General features: G+C 38.2%; 2 protein-coding genes across 2 annotated transcripts in view; both read right to left on the bottom strand.

The window, feature by feature from the left end:
- Positions 1–5,972: 5,972 nt before the first annotated feature.
- Positions 5,973–10,393, bottom strand: hikeshi (heat shock protein nuclear import factor hikeshi). The gene is made up of 5 exons (XM_019104628.2): positions 10,238–10,393; positions 7,359–7,596; positions 6,937–7,088; positions 6,319–6,437; positions 5,973–6,238 (listed from the first exon to the last, which is right to left on the bottom strand). Exons 1-5 carry the CDS (start codon positions 10,265–10,267, stop codon positions 6,184–6,186), a joined length of 594 nt encoding a protein of 197 aa, XP_018960173.1. The 5' UTR covers positions 10,268–10,393; the 3' UTR covers positions 5,973–6,183.
- A 6,499-nt stretch (positions 10,394–16,892) lies between these two features.
- Positions 16,893–21,704, bottom strand: part of eed (embryonic ectoderm development) — a 9,291-nt gene continuing 4,479 nt past the window's right edge. Inside the window, exons 6-12 of the mRNA XM_042717015.1 lie at positions 18,288–18,369; positions 18,123–18,214; positions 17,819–17,952; positions 17,634–17,739; positions 17,381–17,539; positions 17,206–17,279; positions 16,893–17,131 (exon numbers count right to left, since the gene is read on the bottom strand). Coding sequence (XP_042572949.1) covers positions 17,005–17,131; positions 17,206–17,279; positions 17,381–17,539; positions 17,634–17,739; positions 17,819–17,952; positions 18,123–18,214; positions 18,288–18,369 — 774 coding nt within the window. The 3' untranslated portion in view covers positions 16,893–17,004. The remainder of the gene's footprint in view (positions 17,132–17,205; positions 17,280–17,380; positions 17,540–17,633; positions 17,740–17,818; positions 17,953–18,122; positions 18,215–18,287; positions 18,370–21,704) is intronic.

Raw genomic sequence — 21,704 nt, 5'->3', positions numbered from 1 at the left:
CACGTTACTAGAGATAATAAAGATACACATTATTATAGATAATAAACATACACGTTACTACAGATAATAAAGATACACATTATTATAGATAATACTGATACATGTTACTAGAGAGAATAAAGATACACATTATTATAGATAATACTGATACATGTTACTAGAGATAATAAAGATACACATTATTATAGATAATAAACATACACGTTACTACAGATAATAAAGATACACATTATTATAGATAATACTGATACATGTTACTAGAGATAATAAAGATACACATTATTATAGATAATAAACATACACGTTACTAGAGATAATAAAGATACACATTATTATAGATAATAAAGATACACGTTACTAGAGATAATAAAGATACACATTATTATAGATAATAAAGATACACGTTACTAGAGATAATAAAGATACACATTATTATAGATAATAAAGATACACGTTACTAGAGATAATAAAGATACACATTATTATAGATAATAAACATACACGTTACTACAGATAATAAAGATACACATTATTATAGATAATACTGATACATGTTACTAGAGATAATAAAGATACACATTATTATAGATAATAAACATACACGTTACTAGAGATAATAAAGATACACATTATTATAGATAATAAACATACACGTTACTAGAGATAATAAAGATACACGTTATTATAGATAATACTGATACACGTTACTACAGATAATAAAGATACACTTTATTATAGATAATACTGATACACGTTACTAGAGATAATAAAGATACACATTATTATAGATAATACCGATACACGTTACTAGAGATAATAAAGATACACATTATTATAGATAATAAAGATACACGTTACTAGAGATAATAAAGATACACATTATTATAGATAATAAAGATACACGTTACTAGAGATAATAAAGATACACATTATTATAGATAATAAAGATACACGTTACTAGAGATAATAAAGATACACATTATTATAGATAATAAAGATACACGTTACTAGAGATAATAAAGATACACATTATTATAGATAATACTGATACACGTTACTAGAGATAATAAAGATACACATTATTATAGATAATACCGATACACGTTACTAGAGATAATAAAGATACACATTATTATAGATAATACCGATACACGTTACTAGAGATAATAAAGATACACATTATTATAGATAATAAACATACACGTTACTACAGATAATAAAGATACACATTATTATAGATAATACTGATACACGTTACTAGAGATAATAAAGATACACATTATTATAGATAATACTGATACATGTTACTAGAGATAATAAAGATACACATTATTATAGATAATAAACATACACGTTACTACAGATAATAAAGATACACATTATTATAGATAATACTGATACATGTTACTAGAGATAATAAAGATACACATTATTATAGATAATAAACATACACGTTACTAGAGATAATAAAGATACACATTATTATAGATAATAAAGATACACGTTACTAGAGATAATAAAGATACACATTATTATAGATAATAAAGATACACGTTACTAGAGATAATAAAGATACACATTATTATAGATAATAAACATACACGTTACTACAGATAATAAAGATACACATTATTATAGATAATAAACATACACGTTACTACAGATAATAAAGATACACATTATTATAGATAATACTGATACATGTTACTAGAGATGATAATAAAGATACACATTATTATAGATAATAAACATACACGTTACTAGAGATAATAAAGATACACGTTATTATAGATAATAAACATACACGTTACTAGAGATAATAAAGATACACGTTATTATAGATAATACTGATACACGTTACTACAGATAATAAAGATACACGTTATTATAGATAATACTGATACACGTTACTAGAGATAATAAAGATACACATTATTATAGATAATACCGATACACGTTACTAGAGATAATAAAGATACACATTATTATAGATAATAAAGATACACGTTACTAGAGATAATAAAGATACACATTATTATAGATAATAAAGATACACGTTACTAGAGATAATAAAGATACACATTATTATAGATAATAAAGATACACGTTACTAGAGATAATAAAGATACACATTATTATAGATAATAAAGATACACGTTACTAGAGATAATAAAGATACACATTATTATAGATAATAAAGATACACGTTACTAGAGATAATAAAGATACACATTATTATAGATAATAAGATACACGTTACTAGAGATAATAAAGATACACATTATTATAGATAATAAAGATACACGTTACTAGAGATAATAAAGATACACATTATTATAGATAATAAAGATACACGTTACTAGAGATAATAAAGATACACATTATTATAGATAATAAAGATACACGTTACTAGAGATAATAAAGATACACATTATTATAGATAATAAAGATACACGTTACTAGAGATAATAAAGATACACATTATTATAGATAATAAAGATACACGTTACTAGAGATAATAAAGATACACATTATTATAGATAATAAAGATACACGTTACTAGAGATAATAAAGATACACATTATTATAGATAATAAAGATACACGTTACTAGAGATAATAAAGATACACATTATTATAGATAATAAAGATACACGTTACTAGAGATAATAAAGATACACATTATTATAGATAATAAAGATACACGTTACTAGAGATAATAAAGATACACATTATTATAGATAATAAAGATACACGTTACTAGAGATAATAAAGATACACATTATTATAGATAATACTGATACACGTTACTAGAGATAATAAAGATACACATTATTATAGATAATACTGATACATGTTACTAGAGATAATAAAGATACACATTATTATAGATAATACTGATACATGTTACTAGAGATAATAAAGATACACATTATTATAGATAATAAACATACACGTTACTACAGATAATAAAGATACACATTATTATAGATAATACTGATACATGTTACTAGAGATAAAATAAAGATACACATTATTATAGATAATAAACATACACGTTACTAGAGATAATAAAGATACACATTATTATAGATAATAAAGATACACGTTACTAGAGATAATAAAGATACACATTATTATAGATAATAAAGATACACGTTACTAGAGATAATAAGATACACATTATTATAGATAATAAAGATACACGTTACTAGAGATAATAAAGATACACATTATTATAGATAATAAACATACACGTTACTAGAGATAATAAAGATACACATTATTATAGATAATACTGATACATGTTACTAGAGATAATAAAGATACACATTATTATAGATAATAAAGATACACGTTACTAGAGATAATAAAGATACACATTATTATAGATAATAAACATACACGTTACTAGAGATAATAAAGATACACGTTATTATAGATAATACTGATACACGTTACTACAGATAATAAAGATACACGTTATTATAGATAATACTGATACACGTTACTAGAGATAATAAAGATACACATTATTATAGATAATAAAGATACACGTTACTAGAGATAATAAAGATACACATTATTATAGATAATAAAGACTACACGTTACTAGAGATAATAAAGATACACATTATTATAGATAATACCGATACACGTTACTAGAGATAATAAAGATACACATTATTATAGATAATAAACATACACGTTACTAGAGATAATAAAGATACACATTATTATAGAATAATAAACATACACGTTACTAGAGATAATAAAGATACACATTATTATAGATAATAAACATACACGTTACTAGAGATAATAAAGATACACATTATTATAGATAATAAACATACACGTTACTAGAGATAATAAAGATACACATTATTATAGATAATAAACCATACACGTTACTAGAGATAATAAAGATACACATTATTATAGATAATAAACATACACGTTACTAGAGATAATAAAGATACACATTATTATAGATAATACTGATACATGTTATTAGAGATAATAAAGATACACATTATTATAGATAATACCGATACACGTTACTAGAGATAATAAAGATACACATTATTATAGATAATAAAGATACACGTTACTACAGATAATAAAGATACACATTATTATAGATAATAAACATACACGTTACTACAGATAATAAAGATACACATTATTATAGATAATACTGATACATGTTACTAGAGATAATAAAGATACACATTATTATAGATAATACTGATACATGTTACTAGAGATAATAAAGATACACATTATTATAGATAATAAAGATACACGTTACTAGAGATAATAAAGATACACATTATTATAGATAATAAAGATACACGTTACTACAGATAATAAAGATACACATTATTATAGATAATACTGATACATGTTACTAGAGATAATAAAGATACACATTATTATAGATAATAAAGATACACGTTACTACAGATAATAAAGATACACATTATTATAGATAATACTGATACATGTTACTAGAGATAATAAAGATACACATTATTATAGATAATACTGATACACGTTACTACAGATAATAAAGATACATGTTATTATAGATAATAACGAGAAGCGTTACTATATATAATAAAGCTACACATTATTATAGATAATACCGATAAACATTACTACAGTTAATAAATATACACATTACTACAGATAATAGATACACATTATTATAGATAATACTGATACACGTTACTAGAGATAATACTGATACACATACTACAGTTAATAAAGACAATCCTTACTACAGATAATACTGATATTTGTTACAACAGATAATACTGATAAATGTTACTACAGTAGATAAAGATAGATGTTACAATAGATAATACTGATACTGCAGTAAATAAAGATGCACATTACTACAGATAATATCGATACACGTTACTATAGTAAATAAAGATAAGGGTTACTACAGTAAATAAAGATGAAAGTGACGAGACGTGACGTGACATACAGCCAAGTATGGTGAACCCATACTCGGAATTCATGCTCTGCTTTTAACCCATCTAAAGTGCACACACACAGCAGTGAACACACACACACCGTGAACACACACCCGGAGCAGTGGGCATTATTTTTGCTGCGGCGCCCGGCGAGCAGTTGGGGGTTCGGTGCCTTGCTCAAGGACACCTCAGTCGCGGTATTGAAGGAGGAGAGACATTCACTCCCCCCACCTACAATTCCTGCCGACCCGAGACTCGAACTCAAAACCCTTGGATTGCAAGTCCAACACTCTAACCGTTAGGCCACGACTTCCCCTACATGATACATGTTACTACAGATAATACAGATACACTACTATCGATTATACTTACGCACAATACTCATTACTACAATAAATACCGTGAAATCACTATTCAAACATAACTAGCTAAATTCAGCTGTTGTTTCCTTAAAACAGAACATTTATTCATGTGTTATTCGGTGACTCTTAAAGCACCTTCAGCACTCGAGGCTACAGAACTGATGTGTCTGCTCGGACTGAATACACCAGGGTACCTACAAATATCAGATTGCATTACAGATTTAAGTTGAAAGAAATAATAGAACAGAATCTGCCCTGTCTAGAACAGATGATGATGATGATAATCATTGAGTGAGTTTTTATTTTTCAATCAATCATGAATATACTTCTAAAATTGTCAACCTTTATCCGTATGCTCTGAAGTTGTAGCCATTGCCTTGCTAACGCATTCAAGGACTGCATCATTTGGCCTGTTTGATAAAAGACAATCCACTTATCAGAGAGTTAAATATTAATGTTATTTGGACAGGCATTTGCTGCCAGAGGAGGATGGGCTCCTGAACATCTTACAGAGGGTTTTCTGACATTAAAGATATTAAAGTATCTTTCCTGTGAAGCTGTTCAGTGAAACACTGAGATACACATTTCTGTAAATCATGGAAAAATAAACATGACTAATAAAATGTATTGACAAAAGATTTTATTTACTATGACTTCAGCACGTTATATAAAACATTTTCAGCAAATAAATGAATGATGTGCCAGGCAATATTCATGAGAAAAAGTTCCTTGACCAGGTGAAACTCTTCATGGAAATTAAAACTGAATATTAACTGAAATAAATTCTTCTCCATAAAGTAGTGGATCAAACTGTTAAAACACAACGGCAGTAAGTCACGTCTTCCAGAAGTTTGGATTCTGCATCATTCGCCTCTGAAAGTTTTCATACCTGTGAGGAGGACAGAAGAGTGAATCTAAACACAAACACTCATTCGCTGGCATGACGCTTTGCATTAAAACATCACTCACCATTTGAGGATGGAGCTCGCAGGAACAAACATCTCCGAAGGGTTCGGTGTCATCTGCGACTGGGACAGCGCAAAAGACGAGGTGAAGTTGTACAGGCTCTCCAGCATCTTCTGCGTGAACTGTGAAATTGACAACAAAGAGTTATAAAGCAGCAGCAGGAGAGTTCCTGACCTCAGTGATATTAACACGTCTCTGTGAGCCGGTCACTGCAGTCTTGATCTGACCCTTCAAACCACACAGAAGTCTGATTGGAATAAATTGGAAAAGTGCAAATAAAAGAACGGCTTTGGTACGACTGATATCAACAAGCAGTGCCACGATCTGCCAGGTCTGTGTTTTAGCTTATTTTTAAACAGTGGCCAAGACTGGACCTATCCATTGTATAAATGTCACTGTTATAATGTTATCATTTTACTTCATGCCAAATTGTCTTTCAAATATAAACAAATTTAGATGATTTTTATTCACAGAAAACACAAAGACTTTGCATTTATTAGGGTGTGATATGTAATCTAAAAATCGTTCTTCACTACTACAAACAAAAGATCCACTTTGAAAAGACTGAAAACCCAAAAGGTAAGTAAGGTGGCTGATAAGTTGTGATAAGATATGTGTTACCTGTGTGAAGGAGTCCACTGAGGAAACAGCTGAAGTAGAGACTGGTGTTTGTTGTGCAAGCAGGTCCAAAGATTCAATAGAAACTCCAACCTGCGCCACTGATGGAGCCTGAGGGACGCCCATCATGCCAAACGGATGAGCTCCACCCTCACCTGAGAGACACACACACACACACAGTTTCAGGTTGATTATCGATAGCTGCTAGAATCAGAGCCAGTCAAAGCAGATTTCAGACAACAGACAAGAATGATGGACACAGACTTTATTTGTGTCTCCCAGCACTGAACCACACTTCTGTGCAAGTTTGATGTGATTCTCCTCTGTAATGATATTCGCCCTAGTGTTTTAATATCTGTTGTGATTGTAAAAGTTGTGTACTGTTTTCCAGCCTTTATAGAACTGATTTTACTCAACTCACTTACCAGCTTTCAGACCAGAGATTTTAAATATGGCACTGGGTTTCTCGTTGGTAATGAAGCCTAAAAGCTGCCACACCTGTCCGACAGCAGGGTCTGGGAAAGAGAAGTAGACGGCACCACCCATGCCCACTGGGAAGGGCACAGTGCCCAGCATGAAGACCACCACATGATTGACCTTCTCATAGTCCGGCAGAGTAAAGACGAACTTATCAGAGGTGACCTGCTGTGCGTCCGTCTGGACCTGAGAGAGCAGATAAACACTGATGGACACTGATGGACACTGATGGACACTGATGGACACTGATAAACACTGACGGACACTGATAAACACTGACGGACACTGATAAACACTGATGGACACTGATGGACACTGATAAACACTGACGGACACTGATAAACACTGACGGACACTGATACTTGACACTGATAAACACTGATGGACACTGATGGACACTGATAAACACTGACGGACACTGATAAACACTGACGGACACTGATAAACACTGACGGACACTGATGGACACTGATAAACACTGACGGACACTGATGGACACTGATAAACACTGACGGACACTGTTAAACACTGACGGACACTGACGGACACTGATAAACACTGACGGACACTGATAAACACTGACGGACACTGATGGACACTGACGGACACTGACGGACACTGACGGACACTGACGGACACTGATAAACACTGACAGACACTGATGGACACTGATAAACACTGACGGACACTGACGGACACTGATAAACACTGATGGACACTGACGGACACTGATGGACACTGACGGACACTGACGGACACTGATAAACACTGATAAACACTGACGGACACTGATAAACACTGACGGACACTGATAAACACTGATGGACACTGATGGACACTGATGGACACTGACGGACACTGATGGACACTGACGGACACTGATAAACGCTGACGGACACTGATAAACGCTGATGGACACTGACGGACACTGATAAACACTGACGGACACTGATAAACACTGACGGACACTGACGGACACTGACGGACACTGATAAACGCTGACGGACACTGATAAACGCTGACGGACACTGATAAACGCTGATGGACACTGATAAACGCTGACGGACACTGATAAACGCTGACGGACACTGATAAACACTGACGGACACTGATAAACACTGACGGACACTGACGGACACTGATAAACACTGACGGACACTGATAAACACTGACAGACACTGATAAACACTGACGGACACTGATAAACACTGACGGACACTGATAAACACTGATGGACACTGACGGACACTGACGGACACTGATAAACACTGATGGACACTGACGGACACTGATAGACACTGACGGACACTGATAAACACTGATGGACACTGACGGACACTGATAAACACTGATGGACACTGACGGACACTGATAAACACTGACGGACACTGATAAACACTGACGGACACTGATAAACACTGATGGACACTGACGGACACTGATAAACACTGACGGACACTGATAAACACTGATGGACACTGACGGACAGTGATAAACACTGACGGACACTGATAAACACTGACGGACACTGATAAACACTGATGGACACTGACGGACACTGATAAACACTGACGGACACTGATAAACACTGATGGACACTGATAAACACTGACGGACACTGATAAACACTGACGGACACTGATAAACACTGACAGACACTGACGGACACTGATAAACACTGACAGACACTGACGGACACTGATAAACACTGACGGACACTGATAAACACTGACAGACACTGACGGACACTGATAAACACTGACAGACACTGACGGACACTGATAAACACTGACGGACACTGATAAACACTGATGGACACTGACGGACAGTGATAAACACTGACGGACACTGATAAACACTGATGGACACTGATAAACACTGACGGACACTGATAAACACTGACAGACACTGACGGACACTGATAAACACTGACGGACACTGATAAACACTGATGGACACTGACGGACACTGATAAACACTGACGGACACTGATAAACACTGACGGACACTGAAGGACACTGACGGACACTGAAGGACACTGAAGGACACTGATAAACACTGATGGACACTGACGGACACTGATGGACACTGATGGACACTAGGGGCTGCACGACTTGTCGACTTCAATGCTCTGCCATGACGCTTTAAGCTTGATGTTGACTAGTCGCTGAAGAGCAGGAATCTGTGAGAAATAAAACGACCCAAAGGCAAAAGAACTGCTAAAAATGAGCTGTTATAGGAGCTATATCCACGTGGGCAGCGCTGTGCACGAGGGGTCTGTCACAGCTCCAGACTTATTCTGCATTATTGACACACTGTTTTGCTAATTAATGTTGTTCAGTTGCTTTGACGCAATCTTTTTTGTTTAAAGCGCTATTTAAATAAAGGTGACTTGACTTATTTGTTCATTAATGACGTCATCAGCGACTAGTCGACTTCGACCCGACTTTCAACACATAAAAATCGACTTTAAAAAAATCAGAAGTCGTTCACCCCTTAATAGACACTGATAGACAGACACACACTGAGAGAGAGCGAGTGTGATCACAGGTCACTCACTCTCTCCTCGAGTCTTCAGTAAACTGAGAAGAATCGCTCTGCGCTGAACGGGTTAATGGCGTTATCAGACTAGTCTAACAGGTTAGTCGTCTAATTTCTTCAAGACTTGTCATAACTATGTGAAGCCGGTTAAATAAATAAGACGTAGATCGATCAAATTTGAATCAGAAAATAAGGCTCATTAGCCCTTGGCTAACAGCTAGTGATCAAACTAGTTAAGACAGGGTGGGTTAGTTAAGTTTATGCAACTGAATATGAATCCACTCACCAATCTGCCGGCGACTAAACATCCGAACATCACCACGATTACTACAGAAACACAGTCGATCGCAGATTACAACAGAACCGTCATCTCACATGATATTACTAGAAACTTCCATAAACAGCTGTTGGGCGCGACCTCTGACCCGGAAACAAAACACAGCGCGCTTTGCGATTGGACGTTGCGGCGCGTGCGTCCAAAAACCCCCAAAACGAACGAAATGTGATTTTGTAATACGTCTAGCAATATTTTATATGCACAATGTTTAACATAAATCATCTAGAACAGCTTTAACACACAGACTACAAATATCATCACACTACATTCACAAGCGCAGCGGAAAAACAGCAGAAGAGCCCAGTTTAACTACCTCTAAATATACCAGCTCCATGTTATCAGTCATGTCTCTTTTTTGCATTAGAATCATGCAGTAATCAAAATTAATCAAATCTCAAAATCAAAAATTGAATTTAACTTAGATAAATTTAGATAAGATTTTGTAGTAGTAAAGCTAAGAGCTAATAGTTTTTTTTTTTGTCTGAGGAGATAGAAATCTTCCCGGGTTTAATTCAAGAAATCAGGGCCCATGTTCACAAAACATCTTAGGGCTAAAAGTTGCTCATAACTTGTTGATTTAGGAGAAAATCTTAAAAATAATCGGCGTGTCAGTCCTAAATTTAGTATTCCTAGATGTTTGCTCTAAGAGTGTTTCACAAAGTGTTTTAAAAGTAAAGAGGGAGGGGAAGTCGTGGCCTAGTGGTTAGAGAGTTTGACTCCTAACCCTAAGGTTGTGGGTTCGAGTCTCGGGCCGGTAATACCACGACTGAGGTGTCCTTGAGCAAGACACCGAACCCCCAACTGCTCCCCGGGCGCCGCAGCATAAATGATGTTCACGGTGTGTGTGTGTGTGTTCACTGCTCCGGGTGTGTGTTCACGGTGTGTGTGTGTTCACTGCTCCAGGTGTGTGTGTGTGTGTGTGTGTGTACTTTGGATGGGTTAAATGCAGAGCACCAATTCTGAGTATGGGTCACCACACTTGGCTGTATGTCTCGTCACCTTCGTCACCTTCAAAATCACTAAGACCAAGCTACAAACTCTCCTAAAATAGCTGTTTCCGGATCTGCCTCAGAATATAAACATTTTAGAAAAAATTGGACGATAATGAGCTTTTAAAAAGGTATCACCTTTGGTTTTGGAGGTTACCCCAACTCCAGATTCTTCTTTGATTATATCCTTGTTTTCATTAATCAGTTGGAAAAGAAGTTGAGTCCAGTTTGTTTTTCTTTTAGATTTGCATGTATTACTGTCAGCCGTGATTATTCTACTCTGTTAATTAAAAGGCTGTTTATATGTATATCCGCTAATTGTTTTTGAGAAGCACACATTTAAGAGGCTGACAATAAGTTGGGGAGTATTCCAGAAAGCTGGTTTTGTTGGAAAATCAGAGTTTGTTAACCCCAGAAAAGGGTTTTTGGTTCCAGTAAAAAACAAAACTAAACCTCTCGGTAAGTTACCAGTAACTTTGTGACCCTAACCTGGTTTGGAACAGTTTTCTTCAGTCAACCCAGACATTCTTTTGGTCTCCTCCCTCTTTTTAAAGCGTAAGCAATGTTTAATTAATTAATTAATTCATGCTGCAAAAATTGCTTTTATTGCTGAGATTTTTTTGTTGTTGTTGCCTTATTTCAAGTATAAAATTTCTACAAATTCTTAAATCATGATGCATTTTCTATATAAGTAAAAATATTTACAATATTTAGTCTTGTTTACTGGGGTAAACAAGTAAAATTAATTGCCAGAGGGGTAAGAAAAATAATCTTAATAAAAATGGCAACAAGATAATTTTTCTCACCGGACCACTTTCATTTTCATCATGCAGACATTGTACATGTGACAAAAATGGCATGTCTTTTTATAAGAGATCCTGTCGATGAGGAGGATGCAGGGAGTTACATTTACATAAGGAGATGACTTAATTTAATTTGATTTATTTATTTTGCCATATCCACATGCATTTATTTGATCGGTAACATTTTTAAATGGCGTTCACTTGATAACATCTGCTGTGACCTCTAAGTAACCTAATAATTAAAATTTCCTTTAGGATTTCCAGTGTGGTTGGATTTATTGATTACACACATATTCTCATATTCTCACCATCACACCTTCTGAAAATGAAGCTGATTAATGTATGGCATGGAAGGATAGTGCAAGATAAAAGCCGTAACACAGCTGTTAAATAAACACAAATTATTCAGTATTTATTTGGTCATCTTTATGTTCTACAAATACACAGGCAACAATTATTCTTTTCCCTGTTGGATTTTAATACTGGTATTGTGGCCATCTCCTCTTCATCTGTCAGTGCTGGTGCAGTTCTCTTCCCATTTTACAAGTCTCTGCCTTCTTGCTGTTGGCTTCTGAATAGAAGTCAAATGTTTTTTATTAAGAAATGTAGCATGTTGGATTAGAGAACATTTATTTATGTGAAAAGCTGCTGCACATTGAAATAGATATACACTGAATGATATTTATTAAATGTCAAATGTTTGTAAAGACATGTAATGTTAGCCTACACCCATTTCATGCTTGAAGCTTTACCTGATTGAAGTATGTTGTTATGTTTAATTTTTTGATGCTGCCACAATCCCCCCCCCACCCTTTTTTTCCAATAAATTTAAGTTCAATAAATTACTTTACTTTCTGCCAGTTTTCACCTGTGATTACATTGATTTAGAATTAAAAGTTACGTATTCCTTGGTATGCGGAAGTCTTTTTGGCGGGAGCTGTTGCCATGGTGAATCTTAATTTCAGAGCTCCATTGATCATGGCTTTTCATAGTCGTACTGCACGCGCTAAACTCAGTCAACCTACTCCGAGTGGATTGAACTAACTCTGAACTAACTGTTCAGCTGTTCTGAAACCGAAAACACAAAGTTTCTCATCTCAGGGTAAGTCAATTCAGAATTCAATTTCAACTCCGTTTGTTGAACCTCCTTTCTGGAATACACCCCTGAACATATACTTGTTTAATTAGTTACACTTATCCTGCAATTAAAAATCTTTATTGAATGTGGCAATGACATTTTTTTATTTTTAAACCTTTATTTGAATATGGCAACATAATTTTGCACTTTACAACATTTCAATGAATGAATCTCTGACAGAGACTATCAGCCAATCACTGTGTGCATCGTTAATAAGCACCCTGACATCATCCATAGCAATGAGCTCAGCCCCGCCCCTTTATTCTGAGCTTAAGACTTCTCTATTCCTTAGTAAAGTTTGTCTCAGCAGCTTTGTGAATAGGTCTTAAGAGAAAACGCTTCGGTTACTTAACATAACCTCGGTTCCCTGAGATAAGGGAATGAGCGTTACGTGTGGGAAAACTCCTTTTTTCCTTTCTGCTGAAGCCTGATTTGTTCACATTTGTGTAGCTGTAAAAACCAATGGCGCTTCAGGGGCCGACTGCTATATAGGCCGGTCCGTAGCGCCATTCATCAGATCATTCGACAGAAGCGACGATTATCAATTCATGCAGCTTGTAGTGCAGCAAGTGACATAACGCTCGTTCCTATATCTCAGGGAACCGAGGTTACGTTAAGTAACCGAAGCGTTCCCTTTCGAATGTTCACTCACGTTATGTATGGGAATGAATCCAATCACGCCGCACTATGAGCAAAAATTATATGCAGCTCTGCGAGCCCAGTGCTAGAGCACTAATAAGACAGCACTTGTAAGTCACCCACACGCTTAACCGACGCCAAAGCAAGGAGAAGGACCGTTTTAAGCGATAAGGGCCCCTAGGACCATGGATAAGTCCCAACACGGCACAGTCTGAGGGTGAGGAGGATTCAGTCTCCTCGTGCCCTTCAGAAATTTAACGACCAAGTCGTTTCTGCCTATTGAATGACCGGCCTCGAGAAAGTGATTCGCTGCGATGGCTGCCACATATACTTGCGCACCCCTTATCCAGCAGCTCTTGCAGAAAAGTCAGCACGCGGGACACAACACCTGAAACTGGGTCCACTTGCCATGCAGAGCACCAATTGAGGAATACTGACCATCTTTGGCCATAGAGCCGTCTTTTGGATGGCGCCCTTGCCTCAAGAATGGTGTTGCTTACTCTCGCTGGGAGCCTGTCAGACTCCCGTCAAGGCACCAGACATGAAGGCTCCACAACTCTGGGCGGGGATGCCAAATCATGCCTTTTGCCTGTGAGAGAAGGTCCCTCTTCAACGGGATGGGCCACGGGGCCCTCGTCACCAGTTGCATCAGCTCCGGTAACCAAGCCTGGTTCTTCCAGAACAGAGCTACTAGGAGGAGGGAGCATTTGGTTTCCTTGACTCGCCTGATGATCTGGGGAGTCGGGGCGATAGGAGGGAATGCATACAGACGAGCCCTGGGCCAGTCGTGGGCCAGGGCATCTCTCCGTATCGAGAAAAATGTTGGGCAATGAGAGTTGTCTTCTGAGGCAAAGAGGTCAAACTCTGCCTTCCCAGAGACCGCCCAAATTCGCTGTACCTTCTGAGAGTACAGCGCCCAATCGCCTGGGGCTACCTTGCCTCTGGACAGCATGTCCGATCCCAGGTTCATCTTGCCTGGCACATGAACCGCCCTTAGCGAGAGGAGTTCTTTCTGTGCTCAGAGGAGGCGACGAGCCAATCTGTATAAGGCGTGAGACTTGAGACCACATTGGTGATTGATATAAGACACCACTGTCGTGCTGTCTGAATGGACCAGGATGTGGTGGCCTTTGATGGCTGGAAGGAAGGACGCCCATCCTTGGGCTTTTAGCCAAAATTGGAGGGGCCACATGTGGAGCAGGCCCAGCGGAGTTACAGAGGCGACAGCGGCCATGAGGCCGAGCAGCCTCTGAAAAACCTTCAGGGGGCATGTCGTCCCCGGTTTGAGGGAAGCCGTCAATCGCTGAATTGTCAGGGACAGATCTGGCGAGATCCATGCCTGCATTAGGGCGGAGTCTAGAACCGTTCCCAGAAAGACAGTTCGCCTTCTGGGCAACAACTGACCAACCCGAGGCACTTTGAGCAGCAGCTCTTTGTGAGCATTCAGTTCCCGTTCCGATCTGGCTAAAACCAGCCAATCGTTGAGGTAGTTCAATACGCGGATTCCCATCTGCCTGAGAGGGGACAGAGCCGGTCAATGCACTTCGTAAAAGTGCGTGGGGCCCGGGACAGTCCAACAGAAGGACTGCATACTGATAGGCCACTCCCTCGAACGCGAATCTCAAGAACGGTCTGTGACGGGGGGCTATGTGGATGTGAACGTAAGCATCTTTCAAATCCAGGGTCAAAAACCAATCCTCGGGGCAAATATGCGTGAGAATTTTCTTGACCGTCATCATCTTGGACTACCGGCACATAAGCGAGCTGTTCAGATGCCTGAGATCTAGAATGGGTCTGGCCCGCCGTCTCTATTGGGGACGAGGAAATAGCGGCTGAAAAAGCCTGACTCATGTTCGCTGGGGCACTATTTCCACAGCGCCTTTTGCAAGCAGTGCTTGCACCTCCTGCCGGAGAACAATAGCTTCATTGTCCGGGACAGAAGTTTGAACAACGCCTCTGAAGAGGGGCGGTCTGCGAGCGAACTACAGTGAGTAGCCTCTTCGAATTGTTTCTTAAACCCATCTGGAGATTCCCTGAATGGCTGCCCAAGCCATGTAATTGGACGCGAGAGGTTTTATTTTCTCGAACAAGAGCTCGCCTTGAGAAAGTGGGTAGTTTACGTTCGTATAAGTGATTGAGAGAGGATGAGCAATTTTGTTCTTTAAAGTATGTGGGTCCACTATCACAGCGGTAAAATATTCGGGCACGCGCTGCATCTGCAGGATGTGACCCGCTGAAAACGAACCTCCGTCTCTCAGAGGTGTTCGAAGAGGTGAGGAGTGAAGGCAAGCTAGAAAAGATCCGCTGCACTCTTAGGGGAGGAAAAAGACGGGAGGGCCTGACGAGGGGAAGCTTTGATTGAACAAGGCAATCCGCGAGCGCAGATGGGAAAGGCTCATGCTCTTGCAAAAAGAGCACGAGCCACCAGCAAGCGCAAAATTTGCTCTTATCCGGATGGCGGATGCCTGCAGTGATGCTTCCTTTGCTGCTTTCGGCTTCTTCCATGGCAGTGAGCAGAGCTGGAGCTTCTTCTGCGGCTTCTTTTTGCAGAAGAGTCAGCTAATAGATGATCCTCGTCGCTGAAGGAGAATAATCTGATGAATGGGGCTACGGACCGACATATATAGCGGTCAGCCCCGCCCCCTTTGGCAGGCTGAAGCGCCATTGGTTTGTGCAGCTACACAAATGTGAACAAATCAGGCTTCAACAGAAATGAAAAAAGTAGTTTTCCCATACATAACATGTGTGAACGTTCGAAAGGGAACTCTTAGCTAAAAACTTTTACTGCCATTTAGGAGAAGTCTTTTCTGTAAGATAAAATGTTTTGTGAATACAGGCCCTGATTTCTTGAGTTTAACCGGGAACATTTCTTTCTTATCTCATCAGACAAAAAAAAACAACTATTAGCTATGTTGACCAGGACTCCCTGGAAGAAGAGATATTGTATCTCAGCAGGACCTTCCTGGTTAAATAAGTAAATAAATAAATAAAAATTTCACAATAATTTAAATGGGTTAGAAAAACTGAGCAAGGAATAGGTTAGAAAAATAGATTTTATTAAAGTCAGACAAGAGAATGGCAAAGAAAAAAGCAAATAAAGACAAGCAAAGACAGCAGAAGCCAATGATCAGTCATTTGTAAAGAGAATCAGCGCAGCCGGTCCCATCGCCAGATCGAGGCGTCGTCACACACGGCGATCAGAATACTGCTGTCCCGACTGAAGCTGGTCTGTCTGATCGCAGACGTGCATTTGGGGAGCGTGAGCGTGGTACACCTGAGCACAACACAAGCAGAGTTAGAATAAAGCACAAATACAGTGCTGTGGACAGTTCAGATGAGGAATCTTACTTTGCTTTATGAGGATCCTCCACTTCCAGGTCCCAAACGTACAGCTTCCCGACTTGATTTCCAAGAGCTAACATCTGTGGAGGTGAAGAGAGACACTCTTCATTCATCGTCAGATGTTCTTACTAACCCTACTGTCAGTCACTTTCAGCTCACACGTCTATCAAGAACCTCAAACCTTCTGCCAGAAGTCCATGGAGAAGCGCATGTACCAAATGTCACACTGACTGTAATCGAAGCGGCCCAGAATCGTCACATTAGACTCGTTCGGTTTGATGCGGTCGATGTCGTCTTCCATCTTCCCAGGTTTCCAACACACAATTGCATTTTCACATGACTACAAAACAACATACCACAATTGATTAGCAAGAGGAAATAATAATACACTTATTAAAATGCATGTCGTCTGCTTCTCGTGCTGCAGAAAGTACCTTTGAAAGAATCAAATCGCCGAGCCAGCGGACACAGTCCACATAGTTCCTGTGAATGTCTCGTGTGGAAAAGTCTGGGAAGTGAATCTTCTGAGACACGAAAGGCCTGAGAATGCAGGTAGGAAAGACGGGCTGAATGCACTGCTGAAGCACAGGAAGAGCGCTGGAGGAGAGACGACACTCACCGGTTGGTTTTGCTGGGGTTATACTCGTACGAACCGCGGATGGCTTTCTGCATCCTCTCAGAGCTGATTCTCCACAGCTTCAAGGAGTGATCCATCCCACAGGACATGATCTTCTCACCAAGCAGGTCAAAATCCTAAAAACACAATTGAAGCATTTAGTGACACAGTGACTAATGTTTCTGTACTCACAAAGTGAAGTGTGTTTTACTTTCATTGTTTTTGCATTGATTACGATCATTACTGCAGACTGACAGAAGCAAATCTGATCAACACCACCCACGATACTCCACCACCGTACACTCACCGCGCTCAAGACCTCGTCGCGATGGCCCTCGACGCCTCCAAAGATGGCCACCAGAGTGTCTGTCTGAACGTTCCACAGCCGCAGCGCGTGATCTGACAAACACACGGCAAACCATCAACAACCTGCTCTGAACGCACCGCGAGCCGCGAGATCTGCGCTCTTTACCTTTACTGACCGACAGCAAAAGGTTTGGGTCCCTCGGGTGAAATTTGAGCTCGTTGATCGCATTTCCATGGCCGACATAATGCTGCAAACGACATGAAGAAATCAGCGTAAACACACAAAGACATCAGCGTAAACACACAAAGACATCAGCGTAAACACACACAGACATCAGCGTAAACACACAAAGACATCAGCGTAAACACACACAGACACATCAGCGTAAACACACAAAGACATCAGCGTAAACACACACAGACATCAGCGTAAACACACACAGACATCAGCGTAAACACACACAGACATCAGCGTAAACACACACAGACATCAGCGTAAACACACACAGACATCAGCGTAAACACACAGACATCAGCGTAAACACACATCAGCGTAAACACACAGACATCAGCGTAAACACACACAGACATCAGCGTAAAACACACACAGACATCAGCGTAAACACACAGACATCAGCGTAAACACACACAGACATCAGCGTAAACACACACAGACATCAGCGTAAACACACACAGACATCAGCGTAAAACACACACAGACATCAGCGTAAACACACACAGACATCAGCGTAAACACACAGACATCAGCGTAAACACACACAGACATCAGCGTAAACACACACAGACATCAGCTTAAACACAACCAGAGACATCAGCGTAAACACACACAGACATCAGCGTAAACACACACAGACATCAGCGTAAACACACACAGACATCAGCGTAAACACACAGCATCAGCGTAAACACACACAGACATCAGCGTAAACACACACAGACATCAGCGTAAACACACACAGAAATCAGCGTAAACCCACACAGACATCAGCGTAAACACACACAGACATCAGCGTAAAACACACACAGACATCAGCGTAAACACACACAGACATCAGCGTAAACACACACAGACATCAGCGTAAACACACACAGACATCAGCGTAAACACACACAGACATCAGCGTAAACACACAGACATCAGCGTAAAACACACACAGACATCAGCGTAAACACACACAGACATCAGCGTAAATACACACAGACATCAGCGTAAACCCACACAGACATCAGCGTAAACACACACAGACATCAGCGTAAACACACACAGACATCAGCGTAAACACACAGACATCAGCGTAAACACACACAGACATCAGCGTAAACACACAGACATCAGCGTAAACACACACAGACATCAGCAAACACACAGACATCGCGTAAACACACACAGACATCAGCGTAAACACACACAGACATCAGCGTAAACACACACAGACATCAGCGTAAACACACACAGACATCAGCGTAAACACACACAGACATCAGCGTAAACACACACAGACATCAGCGTAAACACACACAGACATCAGCGTAAACACACACAGACATCAGCGTAAACACACAGACATCAGCGTAAACACACAGACATCAGCGTAAACACACACAGACATCAGCGTAAACACACAGACATCAGCGTAAACACACACAGACATCAGCGTAAACACACACAGACATCAGCGTAAACACACACAGACATCAGCGTAAACACACACAGACATCAGCGTAAACACACAGACATCAGCGTAAACACACACAGACATCAGCGTAAACACGAAGAAATTAGAGTACTAGGGATGTCAATTTTCAAGCATTGTTTAAATTAACGATCAATTAATCATTAACCTTAATGCTGCAAAATGCGTCTATTGCAGTGGCACGCAGTCACCGGCAAGACAAGGATGTGCAAAAGCCACTCAAAAAAAAATAAACACCTTTCTCCCGAATTAAATAGGTTTAAGTCTGAATAAAATGCTAGTAGCAGTATTATAAAATGAATAGATGTGATTATGATCATTTGATAAAATGAAAAGAGTGAGCCGTACATTTGAGATCATTTTACTTTGTTGACTGTTTCTCGTCACGGAGACCGCTGAACACACCTCTTTAAATGGATTCGTGGTGCTCGTTGTTGTATTTTAAAACACAATTGCAATGTTTTCAACTTTTCAGTGAACCGCTTCCATCAGCGCTGCTGCGAAACAACTCTGCTGCTCACATCAAACATTTTTATCTGAGTATTATGACCAGTACTTAATTTGATCCTGCAGGATACCGTTCTGGAAAATGTCAGATTTTGAATTTTTTGCGCTCTGGTAGGTCTATTTGTTTTAAAAAATCTGGCATTTACAGTGCATTAGATCAGGACAGGATGGAGCGAGAGCGTTTGGATGTATCTGGAGGTTATTGCTCACGTCTCATTCGGCACAAATCCAAATGTTTACATATTCGCAATGTATTTGAATGTTAAACTATTATTTATAATGTAAACTAGGCTTGTACTTTACACGCATTCTCATATAGACAGAAAAGATCATCCTCTTCACATGAGCAAAAACGTCCTTAACAGAAGAGTGGACCGGTATACTACCGTCTATTTAAACTGACCAGTGTAACCTTTTATATGTTTGGTTAACTGTATTTTATTTTGATAATGTAAAGACTGCGATGTAAGTTTGAATTGCTAGAATATGTTTGTGTGCGAGGCGCCGGCGCAATCGAACAGCTGAAACATAAAAAAAAAAAAAAAACCTCAAATTTTTGGAGTAAGATATAATCTGCAAAGGTTTGTACTTTTGAAAAAAAATTGTTACTTTTATTTTACGGCTTTTACTTACATAGTAGAGGTCGACTGATAGTGGATTTTGCCGATACCGATAGCTAGGTTGGACCACACTGGCCAATAACGATTAATAAACCGATAGTTTTTAAAATGGATACTGAACAAAAACTAAAATAGTGCTTTATAAAATAAAATTAAAAAAAAGTACTGAATCATACTAGGAAGTAATAATAATAAAGGAATAATAATAGTAAATGTTGAAATTACCACAAAATCCGTTTTATTTTTTTCAAAATTCCGTTATTTCCGTTTGAATTATTCTGGATTCTGATTTTTTCAGTTATAATTTTTCTCCACTCCGTTTTAATAGTTCAAGTTTATTAATTAAAAAGTAAGTCTAATTAATTAAAACCATGAAACATACATTTTCACATCAATTTAATAAAGGTTTAACAAAAATTACATGTTTAGGGCCCTATGAAATGTTTTATTTTTTCTCACCATATTTTTTTATTGTTACCAAATTCTGTGATTTAGCATGTCTAATTATTTGAATCCATAAAACAACTTAATTTATTCTTTTTTTTTGTTTTGTTAAAGAAGCCTTATGATTTTTTTTCCTCCTCAAAAATTCTGTGGTGTATTAAAATTTTTCTGTTTATCAAATGAAGGCATGAAACATTAATTTCATTTATCTCTTAATTACTGAAAATTAAGCAAACTTTTTTTTGGCAAACAAAGGGGATTTACTTTTAAAATTAAAACATGGAAGAAATGTTTTGT

This window comes from Cyprinus carpio, chromosome B1 (assembly GCF_018340385.1).
Source record: "Cyprinus carpio isolate SPL01 chromosome B1, ASM1834038v1, whole genome shotgun sequence".
Classification (NCBI taxonomy): domain Eukaryota; kingdom Metazoa; phylum Chordata; class Actinopteri; order Cypriniformes; family Cyprinidae; genus Cyprinus; species Cyprinus carpio.
Note: the sequence above shows the minus strand (reverse complement) of the source record. Positions and strands in the feature narration are given on the sequence as shown.

Coding starts and splice junctions, on each gene's coding strand:
- hikeshi (XM_019104628.2), bottom strand. CDS start 10,267: ATGTTCGGATGTTTAGTCGCCGGCAGATTG. Junction 6,438..6,936: donor CAGTGGACTCCTTCACACAG/GTAACACATATC, acceptor TCAATTTCACAG/TTCACGCAGAAGATGCTGGA. Junction 6,239..6,318: donor GCGAGCTCCATCCTCAAATG/GTGAGTGATGTT, acceptor TCCTCCTCACAG/GTATGAAAACTTTCAGAGGC.